The 18,447-nt window shown below is 57.8% G+C and overlaps 1 protein-coding gene across 6 annotated transcripts; it reads right to left on the bottom strand.

Annotated features, from left to right (window-relative positions):
• Positions 1–7,312: 7,312 nt before the first annotated feature.
• On the bottom strand, positions 7,313–13,777 carry LOC123802807 (ficolin-1-like). Of its 6 annotated transcripts, XM_045813705.2 has the most exons (9): positions 13,620–13,776; positions 12,191–12,304; positions 11,558–11,611; positions 11,058–11,093; positions 10,245–10,277; positions 9,762–9,889; positions 9,300–9,429; positions 8,317–8,451; positions 7,313–7,789 (listed from the first exon to the last, which is right to left on the bottom strand). In XM_045813705.2, the coding sequence occupies exons 1-9, from the start codon at positions 13,720–13,722 to the stop codon at positions 7,542–7,544; spliced, it is 981 nt and encodes a 326-aa protein (XP_045669661.1). In that variant the 5' UTR covers positions 13,723–13,776; the 3' UTR covers positions 7,313–7,541. The 6 variants fall into 6 exon arrangements, with proteins under 6 accessions (XP_045669661.1, XP_045669662.1, XP_045669663.1 ...); XM_045813706.2 differs by lacking the exon at positions 11,058–11,093; XM_045813707.2 differs by lacking the exon at positions 11,558–11,611.
• Between the last annotated feature and the right edge of the window lie 4,670 nt (positions 13,778–18,447).

The following is an 18,447-nucleotide window of genomic DNA, read 5'->3' as shown; positions in this document are numbered from 1 at the left end:
GACAACGTCCACACCCTGACCGCCCAGGGTAGGTCCCCGACATCCGCCTGCCCCTGAGCTGAGCCCTGGCCCCTGGATCCGAGGACCCCGCCCTGCTCCTGCTGGGGTTCGCTCTGAGAGCGGGGCTGCTAGTCCTCCGTCAGCCTACGCGTGAGGCTCTTGGAAGCTCTGAATGTTAGAACCAGAGGTATCAGGGTCATTGGGGTGAACAGGGCTCGACCTCGCGCGTCTGGAACCCAGAGCAGCCCGTGAACCTGAGGTGCCGGGACTCGGGTTAGCCCATCTCCCACATCTGCCTGGTGGTCTTTCCTGGAAACTGGGACCCAGGCCCACGGAGCCGCTGCCTTGCCTCTAGGTCCGGCATGGGGAAGCCTGCCCCGGGCACATGCCCCCTGAGAAAGAGGCCTTCCTCCTCTGCCTCTCTTCCTAACAGGACGTTCGTGACGGGTCCTAGGGCAAGTGCCACACTGTGGATCCTCTTCTCCCTCAGCTCCCCAGGGGCAGCCTGCAAGGGAGGCCCTCACGTGCCTCAAATTCTTGCAGAAGACGCTACGAATGCGGTGCCGCCCCCCGGCTTGTGGGTGTTCGCAGGAGGGTTTGCCCTCTGCCAAATGGACACCGACCTTGAGATTCTGGGCGTGGCTCATGGACTAGCTTACGGACTCACTGGGATGATTCTTTGAATTAGGCCACCGTCCGGGAGGGTCTCACAACAGCAGGGGCTTTTCACAGATTCCCCCTTGAGTTCCCCCTGGATGCCAAGATCACACATCCCTGAAGAATTTTGCAGGTGGTGAGGGGAGGGTGGGGGTGGCTGCAGGTCCAGGGGTGAGCTTCCCACTCAGGGCTGAGGACAGAGCAGGTGGCCCTGGGTGGGTCCTTGCTGCCCCTACCCAGACAGCCGGGGCAGCCCAGGAGAGGGAGTAAGGACACCAGCCAGAGGCGGGGACGGTCCTGGCAGTCCTCAGGGTCCTGGGGGAGCAGTGGGGGCAATGCGCCGCAGTGGGGGGGGGGGTTGATCTGTGTGTCTCCTGCTTCCTCTCTCTCCAAGGCCCCGGGCAGGCTGTCCCTTGCCTGCAGCTCCGCTGACGTGCCTCCGGAGGGAGGCTGGCGACCTGGTGCAGGTCCCACGGAGACAAAGACACCGGGGCAACACTTGTGCATAATACGTTCACAGCTGAAAGCTAGCTTTAAAGAACACACGCTCCCGGGATCCAGGAACGTGGGCGACCGGCCCGTCCTTCCCTCCCATCGCCGGTCATTGACTCGGTGGCGTCCCCGCAGCCCACCCGCTGACCAGATCCCAGCAGGTTCTGGCCACAGTCTCCAGGGAAACCAAGTCTGTTCACCAGGACGGTACCTTGGGAGGTAAGCACCCTAGAAACCCGGGAAGACGTGCCTTAAGTGTAGAAATCGTTACTACAACATGTCATATAACTATGACTTCTGTACTAAGGTATCGGACAGGTTTGATATTTCAGAACTATGTTTAAAGAATTTGCCCCATTAGAGAGAAAGTCACACAAATCTCATCTTCGACGTGTAACTGACTAATTGACTTAGTCTCCTAACGTTGCTGGAAATCTCTGCGTGTGTCGACAGTGTGGGAATACGTGAGAGGCTTTGGCTCATTGCATTTCTAAGTGAAATTATTCAGGATTCTAAAAATTAATTAGCACGAGGACAATTCTGCTCATTAGACAGTGGAACCGCCCAAGAAGGAATTTGAATCCATTACGCTCGATCAGTGCAATTTGAAGTGTTGAAGGTAGTTAATGAAATAAATTAGTAGTATATGCAAAGGCCCCGAAAAGCCATGAAGATCTGCAGGTCTTACGAATAGAAAAGCGCGATTCGTAAGCCAAACATAAATGATCAGGGAAGAGCTACATTCTTTGTTTTGTTTCGTGGCTTTCAGAAACGGCGCATTAATTTTATTTTATTTTATTTTTTATTTTTATTTTTTATTTTTTTAAAAGATTTTATTTTATTTTTTATTTATTTGACAGAGAGAGACAGCCAGCGAGAGAGGGAACACAGGCAGGGGGAGTGGGAGAGGAAGAAGCAGGCTCATAGCGGAGGAGCCTGATGTGGGACTTGATCCCAGAACGCCGGGATCACGCCCTGAGCCGAAGGCAGACGCTTAACCGCTGTGCCACCCAGGCGCCCCAAGGCGGCGCATTAATTTTAAATGAAGAAACAAACCTAGGAGTAGTTTTCTAAACTCAAATCGTCAGGTTTCGGTGACGGCGAGATCTGCTTCGTGTGGGCATTTGGGGGATGATGGAAGCAGGAGAACTACGGGGTGGGGCCCTCGCTGGTGCCCTGCGGGGCAGGGGTGGGGGCAGGAGCATCGCCGAGACCCGCCCGCGAGCGCTGGTGACGGGCATTCCGCTCGGCGTTCCCAAGCGCCTCCTCGAGGCTCTCTGGCCCCCTTCTATATCCGCTGGGTGTTTCATTACCCCACAGTCCCTCCACCAGCTCACCCTGTGTGCAGCCTTGTCCTGAACCTTCGGAGCTGAAGCTGGAGACGGCGCACCTGCCCTGGACCTTTTATAGCCAAGGTACGGGTTCCCTCTATGACGGCACCAGCACAGGACGTCAAAGCCCGTAACCGCATCCCCTCCTGCCTTGTCCTCACAGCCTCGACCCTGCGTCATCCACCTGCGGGGCCCACAGACACGGACGCTGGTGCCACGGCGCTGTCCCCTTGGCCTCTCGAGGCCTGTCCGCCCCCTCGCCCCGTGTGCCTTGGTCTCGTTCCTTCTTCCTTTCTGTTTTGTTTTGCTTGGGTTTTTCCCCCGATATAGGTCTGCTGGCCATAAATTCAACCCACTTTTGTTTCCTGAAAACGTCTTTGTCTTCCTCCCTTTCAAAGAGCCTCTTCTCTGGGTGTGAAATTCTAGGTTGCAGCTTTTCTCAGCCCATGGAAGTGCATGTCCAGCATTTCTAGATGCCATTTCTTTTCTTTTTAAAGATTTTGTATTTATTTATTTGAGAGAGAGCAGAGCATGCGAGAACACAAGTGGGAGGGAGGGACGGAAGGAGCGAGAGAAGCAGGCTCCACGCTGAGCCGGGAGCCTGATGCGGGATTTGATCCCAGGACCCTGGATTCATGACCTGGGCTGAAGGCAGACGCTGAACCGACTGAGCCCCCAGGCGCCCCCAGACGCCGTCCTTTCTGCACAGAGACCTAGGGCTGCTCCCCCGACGGCACGTGACCCTTCTCCTCGGACAGTTGATACGTTTTCCTCTTTGACCCCGTGGCCATGCTGTGACGCGTGTGTGAGCCTCGCTCGGACTCTGCCCACTGCCCCCCTGCTTCAAATGGTCCCCTTACACGTGCGGGCAATTTGTTCTCGCCTCGTGCTCCTGTCTCCCGTCTGTTTCCCACATTCTCATCTCCAGCCCCATCTTCAGTCGCGTGTTCTCAGCGAGCTTCCTCCTGGACCCTGGTGAGGCCCCCGCCCTCTCAGCCTCCCAGTCTTTGCTGTGCCGGACGGCGGCCCCTGGGAGGACCGGCTCTGTCCCCGCGACATCGGGTCCTCGTGGTCGCCCCCGCTGCCTCGGAAGAGAGTCCCTGGACTTGGTCCCCGCTCTCGTCGTGAGTTCACAAGGAAGTTCGGTCCCTGTTTTCTCATCCGTTTGTGGACTCCTGGGAGCCCGTGTTCCAGTTGTAGCCACCTCCCCTGGGGTTCCCACGGTCACCCTGTTTCAGTGGTCACGCTGGATTCGTTCGAGGGGACGGTCACCCTGCTGCTGGTGGGGACTGGATATGTCCGTGACTTTGCAAGGAACGCTTCTGTGCCACCGCTTTCCCTCGTCTGCAACGTTTTCTCCAGAAGTAAGTTCCCTAGTGAGCTTGCTGATTCAAAGCACTTCATGTGTTCTTTGTAGAAGTGACCCTACACGGGAAATACCAAGATCATGACACCGCGTCACACACGACAATCGATTCAAGGCGTGTCGGCCATCAGGCATGAGCCGGGTCCCCACTCCCCGCTCCTAGTGCTTGGGTTTCCTTCTGGTTTGGCTCGCCCCCGCCTTGCGCTCTGCGGGCTCGTTGGCGCACGGGGGCAGGGGGTCCCTAGAACAGCGGCCTGGTGGGGGTCTCTGCATGCCGGCGGTGGCGAGTGGGTTTCCCATGTGGCTCGTCCTCAGAAGCAGCGGGAAGCTGTCCACAAACACAGATCCTCTTGCCCGCTGAGCTCTTGGGCTCCTAGGTCTGGGATGAACCCCTGACTCTGGATTTTTAAGACTCTCCCCGATGGTTCTGAGGGGCAGTCAGGTTTAGGACCCACCGCGCGCTGGTTTCAGGCAGCTGAGCGAGCTGTTTGGTGACTGGAGGGCAAGCGAACGGAGGCCCCGCTCCCTGTGGCTCAGATCAGCAAAGTTTGTACTAAGGCGGACGGTGGGGCCGGCCGGGAGAGCGGGCCTGAGCAGGAACGTGTTTCGGGCCCCGGCTGACGTAGCCCGAAGACAGATCAGCGGAGCCTGCCGGCCCCCGCCGGACGCCGCTGCCCAGCACCCGGGCCGCTCACCACACCCGAGCTCCTCAGCCTTGGAACCCCCTGCTCAGGGGCACGGGCCGCGGCTCGAGGGCCTCGCCAGCTGTCGTGCACGGGTTTGGGTTGTTTTGTTTTGCTTTGGATGTGCCTTCTGCCCTTGACTCTGACGTCCTGGCCAGCAGCCCAGAGCCGGCCCTTTCTGAGATCCTGATCAAGGACTTGGAACTTCCTGCTGGGCCCTCCACTCGGGCCCCCTGCGGAGCTCAGCTCTGCAGGGCTGCAGGGGCCAGTTCCACAAGAGGAGGCGCTCTGATGCCACGGACCACTGCCCTGGCTGCACCGGCTGCCCTGGCTGCCCTGGCCATGCTGCCCCAGCCACGCTGCCCTGGCCACGCTGCCCCAGCTTCCCAAGACGGCAGCGGGCCTCTTAGCCTGCAGGTCTTTATGGCAAGATGGCTCGGGAGCCTGTCGGGACCGGGGAGCCACTGACCCTCGTTCTGCGTGGAAGCACGATCCACAGCAGCTGCACCCTATTTTCCGATCCCAAGATTCGATGGTTTACCGTTCAACCCTCTAGCAGGGGCAGGACTCTGGGAGGGCTGTATCTGCTGCTTTGGGACAGATGGACATTTCCAGATGGCTCCTGGCTCCCCCGGCTTCCTGCCTGGGACTGGTGCCATGCTGCGGGGTGGGCGGGTGGGGCTTCCAGCCTTCTGCGAGGCTCCGGGAATCAGATAATTGGCCGCCCCTTCCCCATACGGCTGACTAGCCACAGGGACACTGACAACCATAGAGAGGAGTGCGAGTGTGGCTAGAGCCATGGGAAGGGGCCAACGTGGGCTCCACACCCAGGATGGGTTTCAGGACCAGGGCGCGTCGACGGGGTTCCTGTCTCCCCTTCCCCTGTCCGTCCGTACCTGGGCCACCTCTGCGTCAAGGTGAGTGACAGCCAGCTACTTGCCCTTCCCATCTCAGGGCTGTAAGACAAGACAGACGTGTTTCCTGCCCAGGTCACGGTCAGACGCCCCCGGGGGCAGGTCAGCGCCGCGGTGAGTCGGGGACTGGCCCCTCCTGCCCGCCGGCTTCTCCACGCACTCCCTCCTGACACGCTTCTCATGCTGGGTTGCTGCTAGTGGGTGTGCTCACGTCTCTGCCTCGATTGTCGTGGGGAGGCCTGCTCGGGGCTTTCGGGCTTTCGCACAATGACCATCACGTACAAAGCAGAGCTGCTCTGTCCCTAATGCAGGCTACTGGCCTTTCACTCGGGAGCTTTAAAAAAATCCCATCTCTCACTGTTTGGGGTTCTGGTTCTCGAGCTCCTCCCTCGGAGCGCAAACGCCTTCTATGTTCCAGGGCAGGACTGCGACGAAAGCAGACTGCACGCCCCCCCAGGGCCGTCCAGCAGCCGAGAGGGCCGCGCTGTGGGAGGCTGCGGGCGTGCAGACCGAGACCCTGGGCTTCCCCGCCCGGAGACGGCAGCCAAGCCGGGCCAGCCTGACGAGGGCTCGGCACACGCTCTGCTCGGAGCTGCGGGGAGCCCCTGGCTGGGGGCAGTGAGGAGTAAGTGAGGGAATGCTGACCCCTGCAAGGACAGTTTGCTCGATGCTGTTGGAAAATGTCCCATCCCCCAGCTGGGCCGGGGGCTGGGGGGAGGTTGGCTCACTGGTACCCCTGAGATGGCTTTGCACCCGCAGACCTTCCCTTAGGCAAGGGCTAGTACGGCGTGGCCTGGCTTGGTCGTTGGTCGTTCACCCCGTGAGCAGAGCCCTTCCAGGGGAGCAAAGGGACGGTGAGGACCAGCCTGTTGGATTTCCTGAAGCCTACGTCTCCCCAGGCCTTGGGGAAGGGGAATTTGGGTTCCGATTTCTTTCTTTGATGCTAATGGTCCGGGTAGTTTTATTTTTTATTTATTTTTCTGAAGATTTTTTTTTTTAATTTTTGAGAGAGAGAGCACGCAAGCAGGGTGAGGGGCAGAGGGAGAAGCTGACTTCCCGCTGAGCAGGGAGCCCAACTTGGGGCTCGATCACAGGACCCCAAGATCACAACCTGAGCCAAAGGCAGACGCTTCACTGACTGAGCCACCCAGGCGCCCCTGATGAATGGGGCGGTTTAATAGGCCACTGACCTGCTCTCAGGACAAACAGCGTCCTGGTTTGTCCAGGTCTGTGGTTTCCCAGCAGGTAGGGGCTCAGCACTAAAACTGGGTCCCAAACCAGGACAAGCTCGTCTCACTCTCTTTTTCACTGGAGGCCACTGGGAGAGGACAGAGGCCGGAGGGCAGAGAGGGTCCTCTGAGTCCCCAGGAGCCCAGGATGGCAGCCATCCTACTGACACAGGTCCACGTGTCACCCACTGCTCTCCTCCCCGGCAGTCTGAAATTTCTCAGACTGTTGCTGCCAGCCCTGTGCCCCCATCCCAGCAACACCGCCTCCCTGGTTACTTTAACGTCTAACACTCAGGATCTAGGGCACAGGTGTGGCCTGACCTGTGCAGACAAGAGTGTCATGTCTCCTCCTCAATTCTACAATCCTACCTTCATTTATACAACGTAAAACCTCATCCTCTTCTGATGAGCAGTGTCCTCCATCACTCTGACCTGCCTGAGTCTAAAATCCACCAGATGGCCCCTTCCAAGTCCTGTTCTTGTAAAATGCTTGAAGGTTTTGCAGCCTTAGAAGAACTTGTGAACCTGGGCGGAGGGGAAGGAGGGATTGGAGCAAGTGCGTTTGGCCGGGCTGGGACGAGAGCACAGAGGCGGCATGACTGGTGGTCGGGGAAAGGCAAGCGACGGTGGCACCCACGTGTGCTGAGCGAGGAAGCAAATGTCTTTATTGAGAAAATGCGTGGCTGGCGAGATCGGGGGTCCCTGCTCTCACCCTCAGGGATGGGACACGGCGTTAGTGTGGGAGAAAGGCACAAAGCAGAGAGGGTCCCAGGAGGGAACAGGGGGAGGTCCCCGAGCCCGTGCTCCCGCCCCCATGAGCATCCGGACCAGCCCTCCCGGCGGCCACTGCGCGCGCAGTCGGCCCCGAGCTACACAGGCCGCATCTTCATCTCCGACACCTTGTAGCTGTAGTTGTAGCCTTTCCCCGACTTCCAGTTGACGCCGTTTGCATAGGTCTCGTGGGACCCCCGGAGGTAGAGACCGTTGAGGCTTGACGAGTGACAGGAACTGTACCACCAGCCCCCCTGGTAGCGCTCCGCACAGTTTTCAGAATTTGAGTCGTTGTCCTGGTCTTTGGTGGAGAAGGGCTGGTCGTTGTGGTATGTCAGGGAATCACCTGCACGGAGGGAGAATGGGCCATCTTACTTGGATCCTAGGTCTAGGCAGGAACTGCAGTGACCGGGTGTTTAAGACGTGCACTGCACAAGTCTAGGGGGTGCCAGGGAACACTTGCTCTCTGGTACAGTGGCCTTGGCATCCCGTCACCCCGTCTGTCCCTGCCAGCCGGCAGGCCCCCTGTCTTGGAGGGAGGCCACTCTCTGCCCCGGACCCCTAGGTTCCTCGGCAGGGAGCTCCGGGCACCAGGAAGCAGGAACTCGAGCTCCACAGACATGTGCTACATTGCCACCCTGTCCCCGTCTTTGTCAATGATGGCACTAAATACCACGTCTTCCTGGACTTTGTATGGAATGTGTCCCATTGACTCCGTTGCTGCCATGAGGCATGGGTAACATTTTCTTCTTCGCATGCGGACGGAGAACACGTCTGGCCGCCACTCTCCACGCGGAAGGGGCGGAGCCGGGACGGGAAGCAGTTCCCCTCTGCTCCGCCGCCCAGGCCCCTCGGCCCAGGGCGGACACTCACCTGCGCTGCCCCCGACGAAGGCCCCCAGGACCAGCTTGTACTTCTCGGCTTCACCCGCCACCCGGAACGAGCCGTACTTGGCAAACTGGTGGTTGCCCTCGAAGTCCACGAGGTCTACGCGGAGCTCGCTGGTTCCTGGGGCAGAAAGGCCATGAGGGCTGAGCACAGGACCCTCTGTCTGCAGGGCTGGGAGGTGGGAACGTAGGAAGGTGCGCAGAGCCGTCTGAACCTGGCGTCCACGGACGGTCTGCACGTTCCTACGGGAATTTCTTGGTTATGCGAGGGACCGTGAAGACCGCTTCCCGCGAGGCCTTCTCCCACACCCCATTCCCCTCCTCGTGTCCGTCCGCTGGAACACGACACTATCCTACACCAACAACAGGCATTTTCCTGGGGGGTTGTGACATCACTCCCAGCCCCGTGCGCTACCCGCTTGGGGGATCCTGCGTGTGGGAAGGTCGGGGCTCCCTGGAGCAGGTGTTTCAGGAGACGGCCAGGAGGCACTGGGCAGGGAGGGGGGACGGCCCACCTGGCGGCCTGCCCAGGGCAGCGACAAGCGAGGCTCTGGGCAGACAAGTCGGAGGGTAGAGACGCTGCCCTCATCCTGGCCCACGCGGGCTGGGTGCTGGGCGGGGACGGAGGACAGGAGGAGAGACCGTCTCTCTTCCCCCGAGCGGGCACCTCCAGGGACAGAGAAATGGTGGGACCTAGCATGAGGGCTGGACGTGCAGCCCACACCTGAGGCCTCTGGTCCCTCCTGTCTCAGGATCTAAGCTGCCTGTGGGCCGTGCTTGCCGGAGGCCTCCCCTTGGTGCTAACGTGCTCCCACCTGGCGGGTGACAGTAAGGGAGGGCTCCCGCGCGTAGGCTGACGGAGGACTAGTGTCTCCTGCTCTCAGATTGAACCCCAGGAAGAGGAGGGCAGGGTCCTCGGATCCGGGGGCCGGGGCTCAGCTCAGGGGCAGGCAGATGTCGGGGACCTACCCTGGGCGGTCAGGGTGTGGACGTTGTCGTTCCCCAGCCAGAACTCCCCCAGCTGGCTGCCGAAGCCCTGCTTGTACGTGGCCCAGTCGCGAAAGAAATCCACGGAGCCGTCGCTTCTTCGCTGGAAAACCTGCGGAGGGAGAGAGGGCTCAGGGGCCAGGGCCCTGCTGGGGTCCACGGCTCAGGGGCCCCACCACGTGGGGGGAGGCCTTGCAGCTCAGGGAGCATTCTGGGTGAGTGCCCGGCATGGCTGTGGGGCCTCATCTCAGAGCCCAGGGGTGGACACAGCCCACAGGTGTGGGAGCGGGAAACCAGAGGAACAGAGAGGGTGGGCGACAAGCCCAAAGCCACACAGCTGGAGAGTGTCCTCCCTGCAGGCGGTCGAGCTGCTCTGTGGGGTCCCCAGGCAGAGCCAGGCCTCCCCCGAGCACCACTGGGGGTGCCCCGGCTCCCGACACTCACGGTCCAGCCCCCGCCGTCCGTTTCCATGTCGCAGAGCACGCTCAGGGGCCGGCAGTCGGGCAGGTGGATGGTGTACCAGCCGCTCAGAAAGTGCCCCCTCGTGAGCAGCTCCTTGCAGGTCCGAGGCGCTGGGGACGGACCCGGGAGCTGATGTCAGGCAGGGAGCCCTGGCAGGGCGGGGATGGGGGGCGTCTGCACGGGAGGAGGGGCACCCTGGGCCTGGACAGACACTGAGCCCCGGGCCCCCACGCCGTGACGGCCAAACCCGGTCTACCTGGCCATCCCCCCCTCCCAGGGCCTCAGGCCTTCAGGGGACATTATCTTCCTGAGGACATTGCCAGGTGCTGGCCGCCCATTGCTGAGCCGCTGACGGAGGGAACATGTCTACGAGGGTTTGGTCCATGGATTCTGGAACCCGGGTGAGTGTGGGGCTGTCCTCTGGTCTGCGGGAAGCGTGGGGAGGTCGGTGGCGTGGCCAGTCACCTGTGTCACAGAACTGACGCGATCCAGGCTCTCCTGTTTGTGGGGAGAGGACACGCACATCACGGTCTGGAAATGGGCGCCCCCGTCCCCTTCAGCCACAGCCACACTGTGGCCGGCACAGAGAGGAAATAGCATTGGGATCTGTCCGGGCAGACCGTCCAGTCCCCGGGATGGGCTCTGAGAATGCCTGTCCTGGGAGCGGGTCTGCTGGGCCCGCCTGTGTCCAGCCAGGGCTGTGGGGCGATGGGGCAGTTCGGTCACCCAGGGCCACGGCATGCGCCCCCTGCTGGCCATTTCCTTAGGGCCCCAGGTCCTCAGGGCCATGGGAATGGACTCTTGGTCTTTCCAGCAGGTGTCAGGTCCACCCACTGTCCCTCTGAGCCTCTGCCTGAGGCGAGTGCTGGGGGCTTGGGCATTTGTGTCTGCGCCCCCGTCCTGGGCTTTTATTTGTGCGCGGAGCATGTGACTACGCCTGAGAGTCTGTGAGTGGCCTTTGTGACTCTTACAGTTTGAGAAATAAATGAGAATAAACAGGAGGGAAAGTAAGTGAAATGTCCACATTCAGCAATACCGTTGTCTTGCATCTCTTGGGTCCAACGGGGGCAGATGCCAGGCTTTGGGCCCTCACCGCGCGGTTCATCACACCGAGCCCTGACCCAGACCCTGCGCGCCTCCCCACCATTTCTCCGCAGGAACGGGGACGTGGGTCTGACACCCTCCCACAGGAGATGCTGTCAGGCTGACTGCGGCCTCGGGGACCCCCACCTGGACAAAGCCTGCTGAGGCGCCCCCAGGACCCCGACCCAGGCTCACCTTTGTCCCCGCGCTCTCCTCTTTCCCCTCGGTCTCCTGGAGAAGAGACGGGAGGATAGGAGCCCGGATGCAGGATGTGTGCTCAGCGAGAGGCCCCGGAGCGCTCTGGACACCAGCCAGCCGCTCTGCCCTCAGGGTCGGTGGGAAGGACACCGGGGGACCAACCCAGGCCTCCTGCTCTGGGCAGGATACCCTCACTGCTCCGCGGGCTTCCCAAGGATTCTAATGCCAGGGTCTCCAAGCAGGGGAGGGAACCCCGAGGCCTGGATCCTGCCCCCGGAGGAGAGCTCACTGGGGACCCCGTTCCCTGGATCAGGACTCTGGTCACACAGTAGCTCCAGGTTCCTTGGAGATGGAAATATGACCCGCCCTCCCTGTCCCTCCCCCGTCTCTCTGCCCTCCTCCCCGTCTTCCTGTCCCTCTGTCTGTGGTTGTCTCTCATTTCTCCCTGGACAGAGCCCGGGTTCCCCAGCGGTCCTCGCTCTTCATCTCGTTGTTACCTTTGGGTCCCGGTGGTCCTGCCTTCCCAGGGGCTCCAGGGGCACCAGGCGCTCCTGCAAATCCCAAGGACACGGGTGTCATGGGCTAAGGTGCAGCCCCCACAATTCCATGTGAGCTCTCTGCGCCAAGTACTAAGGTCCGCCCAGTGCCACTTATCCACAGAGCCGCTGCCCCGGGGTGGACGGAGCAGCCACGGGCACAAGGGTGGGGACCAGGCCGTCACCTGGCCAGGACCACCACTGATTCCTGCCTCCGCTGAGCTCTGTGCGGTGGGCCCAGGACCGTGCCACCCTCGCCGAGCCCTATTGTCCAGTCAGGGCCCCGGATCACGGGGCACATCCTCGGAGACCCTGTCCTCGGGTCCCCCAGAGGACACGGCCAGCCTCTCCTGCAGTGGGTCCCGGGCAGGGCGAGCCAGACTGGCATTGTGCCCCAGCCCCTGGATCGGGTCATCATGAGTCCCTCCAAGTTGGGTGTGACTCCATCCAGAGAGGTGCCATGTGGCTCTGAGGCTGGACCGTGCAGGGCAAGTCCTGGGCTCCAGCCTGAGACGTGGGGGGATTCCCCAAACCCGGGTCTAATTGGAGAAGAGCAGGCACTCGGTCACCCCACCCTGTGCCCGGTACGCGTACCTCTCTCTCCATTGACGCCTGCGTCTCCCTTGGGCCCTGCGGCCCCGGGCAGCCCCGGGCAGCCCCGGAGGATGCTGAGCTTGTCAGAGCCCTCCAGCCCCACCAGCTTCACCTCTGCAGAGAAGGACAAAGTGACAGTGGGTGCGTTCCTCCCGGGCTTGAGCGCTCAGCAGATCCCACATACGGGCCGCCGGATCCAGCCGGTCCCATACAGGACCTCGGGCCTGGGGAGACCGCTGCGGACCCCTGGAGGGTCAGCCTGGAAGTGGGTTTTCGCCTCTGGTGTAGACTTGCTCTATCCCCCTGTGCCCTGCTGTGGATGCTGGTCAGGCGGGAGGAGACGGCCTTGGAGTCCTCACTGTCTGAGGGGAACCCGGCTCCTCAGTGCTGTGTGTCCCCGGACAAGTCACTCAACCCCTCTGGGCTTGCGTCCTCTGGGCTCAAGAGGGTAGGAAGCGGGCTGTGGGGGAGGATACGTTAGTTGATGCACATGTTTACAATCTGGGCAGGACCCGTTGCGTTTCTAAAGAGCTTCGTGAACACTGGGGACTCTCAGTAAATAATAACAATGAATATTGGTAAGAAACTTGGGGCATCGGGGTCAACATGGGGTCGACGTCCCCCAGACCTCGGGCGTGTGCTCACGGAATTCTGGAGTCGGAAGGGGTCCCTGTGGGTCCCCTGGAGAGGGACGTGTTGGCTCCAAGGACACCGCGCAGCGGCCGCAGCACTGGGAGCAGAGGGTTATTTACTTCGTGCAGTTTAAATGTGTGGCTGACGAAACTGAGATATGCCTGCGCGAGGCCTGGGGGATGCCGTGGGCGGCCTGGACGCCACAGCTTCTGTAGGGGGCAGGGCAGCTGTCCCTATCCGGGGTGTCTCCATCCTGTCCTTCTGAGTTCTCCACTGCCGCAGGCTAGAAGGTTCCATTCGCACCTCCTCCATCAGTCTGCCCTCCAATGGGGGTTGGCTGCTCTCCTATAGGCCTGGCCCCACCCACCTGCTTCGGATCAGGAGCGAGAGCACACCTCCTTTATCGCGGAATGCGCTGAGCCAGCCTGTCGGTGGTGAGGGGCAGGGTGTGTCTCCGGAGCCCCCACGGGAGTGTGAGATCCTCTGGATTAAAGAATTTGAGGGAACCTCTCTGCAAGGCCCACAGGAAGACCAAGAATGCAAATGGCATTTTCTTCCTCTTTGGTGACACAGTGGAGACCTGGAGGCGAGCCTTCTAGGGCCCAGTCCCAGGCCCAAGAGTGGGGCAAGTGTTAAAGCCTATTCCCTCCCTCTCACCGTGTGGCCCTGGCAGATGTCTTCATCTGAGGATGTAGTCAAGGGTTGGGAGCCCTTGGACGATGCATGTGGAGGGCTTAACCAGGGACCCTCTAAGTGGTCAGTGAATGCATAGTTACCGGCTTCCCATCCGCCTCACCTGGACAGGTGTCCACAGCTTTGACAGCCAGGGTCTGGATGCACAGGAGCAGAAGCAGCTGACCAGCGGGCCCCAGGACCCCGGTGACTCTGCTTGGTTCCATGTCCTCTGGTCTTCCACCTCGAAGAGGCTCCCAGCTCTTATAAGGCACAGAAGCTAGCCCCAGCCTGGGCCAGCAGTTTCTCAACTCCCAGGGGGACGCCCACTTCCTATAGGCTCTTCAGTTGAACCCATGGGAAGTATCAGGTGATGGCAAAGGGTGTTTCCTTCCAGATGGGCCCCACCAAGCTGTCTGCTAAATCATGCTCACTTCCTCAGCAACGACATCCTGTTCCCCATTAAGGGAGCTCCAGGACCCCTCTGCTGGAAAGTGTCTGCTTTGTGTGTGGCTAAGGAAAGCCCAGCCCTGAGACCCCCTTCTCAGTACCCAGCTATACCCAAACAATACTCTGAGGCCTTGAGTGGGGTATGAGGAAGAGCTGACTGAAGATATCTCCCTCCCGCATCTGATTTCCAGAATATTCAGGGTCTAAGCCAGTCACTGGGCACTTAACAAGGAGGGAGAAGAAATCTGAGTACTTATTCTGTGCCAAGTACTACTTACGCCAGTTCCATTAGGTCGATAATATTGTTTGAATTTCACAGGTGGAGAAATGGAAGCCACAGAGCTAAGAAGAACCAGACCTTGGTGTCAAGTTCATCTCATGCACCGAGGATCCCTGGGGCTGTTCGTTACATCTGAAGGCTTGTATGTCTTGTCCCCACAAACCCCTGAGGCCATATTCCACATCTCGTGCTGTTAATTCTGCTCAGCCTAAACACGCTGTGGGCATTTGGGAAGATGTTCTGGAGATGTGTAGAAATGGTCACTAATGAGAATGGGATGGTATCAAGAGGGAAGAGCAGACGGCAAAACTCTCCTGTGGTTTGAGATTTCCTTGGGCCAGGGTGCATGTGGGCTGTGTTCCAACCACAGAACTGGGTATGGCCAGACCAGAGATTTCATGAAAGGAGTGGGTTGTCAAAGGGCACATAGGACCCTGGGTCCATCTCTTTGTGTACTGCAATGACACTAAACTTTGCACATTTTTGTGCAGTGGCTTTGGTCTAGTAAGACAGAGGAACATGCGGGTTGCACGGCCTCAGGCACCGTTCAGCCTCTCTGAGCAGCCGGTCTCTGCAGCACAGGTCTGGACTTCAGTGATCTAACCTGGTCTGCTGGAGAGAAGTCAATTCAAGAGTGCTCACCTGGCATTAGTCAGGATAGGGAGAGAGGCAGCAGGTCTACCTCCCTCAACCCCAGCTGCCAGCAGCCCCCAGACACCAGGGTCCTTCCTCTTTGCATTGTGGATAAGATTATTTCAGGCAAGATGTCAACAATACATTCAGATGTTAAGTTCATGTTCTTAAGGGTATGTGGGCTGAAGAATGCAGAAGAATGCAAGCTTCTATCAAGTATAAATACCTTAAATTTGGACTGATAAAAGTCATTTGACTTTTGGAAATGGCACTCTAGGTATTTGGGACCACCTACCCTACTAAGGACAAACAAGCAAAACATTAAAAAGAGATTTGGCTTAAAGGAATGATCAAGTTAGCCACATAGGAAAGGGTCACCTTGCCATGTGCTTGGGAGCAACAGAAATCCGGAGAGGGGAAATCAGCACTCAGAGCCCCTGTTTGCCAATCCCTAAAAGACAGCTGTGAAGCTGGTCAGTGACCTTGCCAATTTTGCTCTGCTAAAGGTCAAAGGGTGGGGTCTAGGCAGTGATTTGGGGGTGGGATCCAGAGGGCTGCTCTCTACTCATGAGGTTGAAATCATCAATGGCCAGCCTTTGTAGGGACCAAAACCTGCTCTGAGACACCTCTGTGTGTCCCAGGAAAATGTCTCAACTCCTAAATTCTTATAAGTGCCTATGAGATTGCTAGTACCATCAGGCTTCCAGCTGAAACCAACAAAAATGTCCTCTGAAGGAGAATAACATTATGCTAGGACCTACATTATTTCAGCAAATATATATATTGTTTCAAATTAACTGTTAGAACACAATACAAGATAATCAGTTTCATGAGGATAAAAGGCAACACGTAGAAGAACGAATCAAGGCAACAGACTATAGAAACAGATCCCCAGATGCTGCGGATACTGAAATGACAACACGATTAATGGGGAAAACTGAAAAGCACTGGCAGAGATTGAGGACAAACAAGGGTGCTTATAATCAACACTTCCAGTCAGTATTGTATTAGATGTCATTTTCAGTGCAAGGCAGAAAAATAAATAAAATGTAAAAGGATTGGAAAGGCAGACATGAAGCTGTTATTTTCAGAAGATATGATTTAATATGTGAAAAGTTTGAGAATCTAAAATCAAAATTTTAGAATGAATAGGTTTAGCAAAAATAAGTTACAATTCTAAAAATTATCACAAAGTATTACAGAATGAAATTTTTAAAATTTGCCATAATAGCCACACCAAAGTTAAATATCGGTGAAGAATTCTAACAAAATCTGTGAATTCTCTGTGTAGAAAGCTATCAAATACCAGCTGAGAGACACTATGGGAGATCAAAATAATGGGAAGAATATTTTATGTTCTTGGATTAGAACACTCAATAGTATAAAAATGTTAGTTTCCTCTGAATTAATCTATAGAGTCACTGCATTGTCAGTTAAGCGCCCGTTTTACTATGAAATAAAATGACAACACGAATTTAAAATTTGTGTAAAAGGCAAAGAGCCATTAACTAAGATGTTCTTGAGCAGGAACAAAGAAGGATGGCTTGTTCTACCTGACACTGATAATTATAAAGATACAGCTATTTTTAAAATGCGGTACTAGCTCCAGGATACAGAATAAACCAGTAAAAGGAAATATATTCCTGAAACCAGCTCAGGCATTCACTGACCCCTGGTTTATGTTAGTAGTGCCCTACAGAATATTGGGAAAGAAGAAATCTTGGATAAATGGCATGAACTGCTAGATATTCGTACGGAAAGACACGAAATCCAAGTTGGCCCTTATACAAGCAGAACTCATTTTGAAAGAATGCCGGACCTACTGTGAAAGGTGAGACAATCGGTGTAGACCGTATTGTAGGATATCAAATAAACTTGGCTGTATCTTTCACAGGACAGGAGAGTACTAAATGTAAAGAAGTCTAAAAAGTGAGGTCGACATTAAGAACTCTTGTTTCTCAAGAGATCACCCCGAGAGAGAAAAGATAAGCCCAGCAGGAAGGGAGGGGTATCCACAACACACAGAAGTGACGAGGGGCTCCTATCCAGAATAACGGAAGAACTCCCTGTAAATCAACGATCACGTTGGAAGCGGGGAAGTGCCTTGGAGAGAAGAGTTAGATGGCTGATAGGACGATGGGGCGGCATTCTGCTTGTCTGCAGAGAGATGCAAATTCAAGCCACACGAGATACACTCGTGCACACTCACCGAAAGGCAAAACTTGCTCAGGAAGGAGGGCGGTGCCGAGCTTGATATGGCTGCTAGAGCAGGAGGAGCTGTCCTCCAGCACTGCGGAGCGTGGGCCACTATACGGCCACTTTGGAGACCAGCATCACCCCCTGCAGTTGCACTCGTGTTCCTGCTCTGTGACTGGCTCTTGGACGCTCAGTCCCCCTCCACAGAAGTGTGTGCCCAGGCCCAGGGACACCTGCAGAAGAATGTCAGGCTCCAGACTTCAGACAACCAGAATGTCCGTCTGGGGCGGGATGGACCCATCATCCGAGGGCAATCTGCCAGGAAATAACGCGAATGGATTCTGCTTCCTGCAAGACTGCTGTTGAAATTCACAAACATGCACTGGACACAAAGGAGAGGACATTGCGTGACCGTGCTGGTGTATCAAATTCCAAAGTAGGCAGCTCCCCCAAAGTGCTCCCGTGGCACCTCTTCCTGCCTCACTCCTGGGAGGCTGGCTGTTGCTCTTGGTGCAGAGTGTGAATCCTGATATGGGTCTTTGAGTGACCAGGAGGGTGACGGGCCTGAGGAGGGGCCACCAGACAGAGGGAGTGCCTGTCCACCTGGGTTTGCAGGACAGCTCCCTGCCCCCCTGGCCCAGGGCACTGACCCCATCCATGGGGAGGGCAGAAGCGGTCGCCCTGTAAAATTCAATGGCTTATTGCTCAGCGAAGTGCTGTTGCCGTAAGATCAGGACTTAAAGCACCCAGTAGCCTGGGGGCCCCCACGCCCCACGATGACAAGCAGGGCAGCCACCCAGGGTCTGGCCCACTTCCTCCTGGAGCTGTCTCTTGCAGAGGCAAGCCGGCTGGGCATTACTTGTTTCTCTACAGCGGGTTTGCTGTGCAGAGGGGAGCCGTGCCCTGCTCACAGGCGGACGCACCCTCAGAGGTGACCTGGAAGCTCTGCAGGCCTGCCCTTGGGGCTGGGGCCACGGGAGCCACATTTGGATGCCCGCACAGTGGGGCATCAGTGGCCCTTCCCCCTGCACCCCCTCCCAGCTCCAAGGAGCCGTCCTTCCTGGCCCGGCCTCCGGGCCCGGGTCCGCCTCAGCTGTTTTACCACCTGGGAAGAGGAGCCCCTTGGCTTCTTGGGAATTCGTGTGGCGTGAGGGCCGGGACACTGACCTGACCCACCTGTGCTCCGAGGAGCAGGGACTAGGCCGTCATAGCCACGACCTGCATCTCTGAGGGAGGCAGGGACCGTGTCTTCTTCATCCAAAGGCCTCCTGGGGGAAACATGGATGCAGTTGAGCCCGTGCGCCCCTCTGCAGGGAGACCTTAGACGTGGACGAGGATGCCTTCCCCTGCCCCCCACCCCACTGCAAACACTGGTTTCTCCCTACCTTCCTCC

The sequence above is a fragment of the Ursus americanus genome, chromosome 18 (assembly GCF_024610735.1).
Source record: "Ursus americanus isolate L20-20 chromosome 18, mUrsAme1.1.p, whole genome shotgun sequence".
NCBI classification, from domain to species: Eukaryota; Metazoa; Chordata; class Mammalia; order Carnivora; family Ursidae; genus Ursus; species Ursus americanus.
Note: the sequence above shows the minus strand (reverse complement) of the source record. Positions and strands in the feature narration are given on the sequence as shown.

Excerpts from the sequence above, each read along its gene's own strand:
- LOC123802807 (XM_045813705.2), bottom strand. The coding sequence starts at position 13,722 with ATGGAACCAAGCAGAGTCACCGGGGTCCTGGGGCCCGCTGGTCAGCTG. Across the intron at positions 11,612-12,190 it reads AGGCGTCAATGGAGAGAGAG|GAGCGCCTGGTGCCCCTGGA; the intron begins GTACGCGTACCG and ends TGGGATTTGCAG. Across the intron at positions 9,890-10,244 it reads GCGTCAGTTCTGTGACACAG|CGCCTCGGACCTGCAAGGAG; the intron begins GTGACTGGCCAC and ends GTCCGTCCCCAG.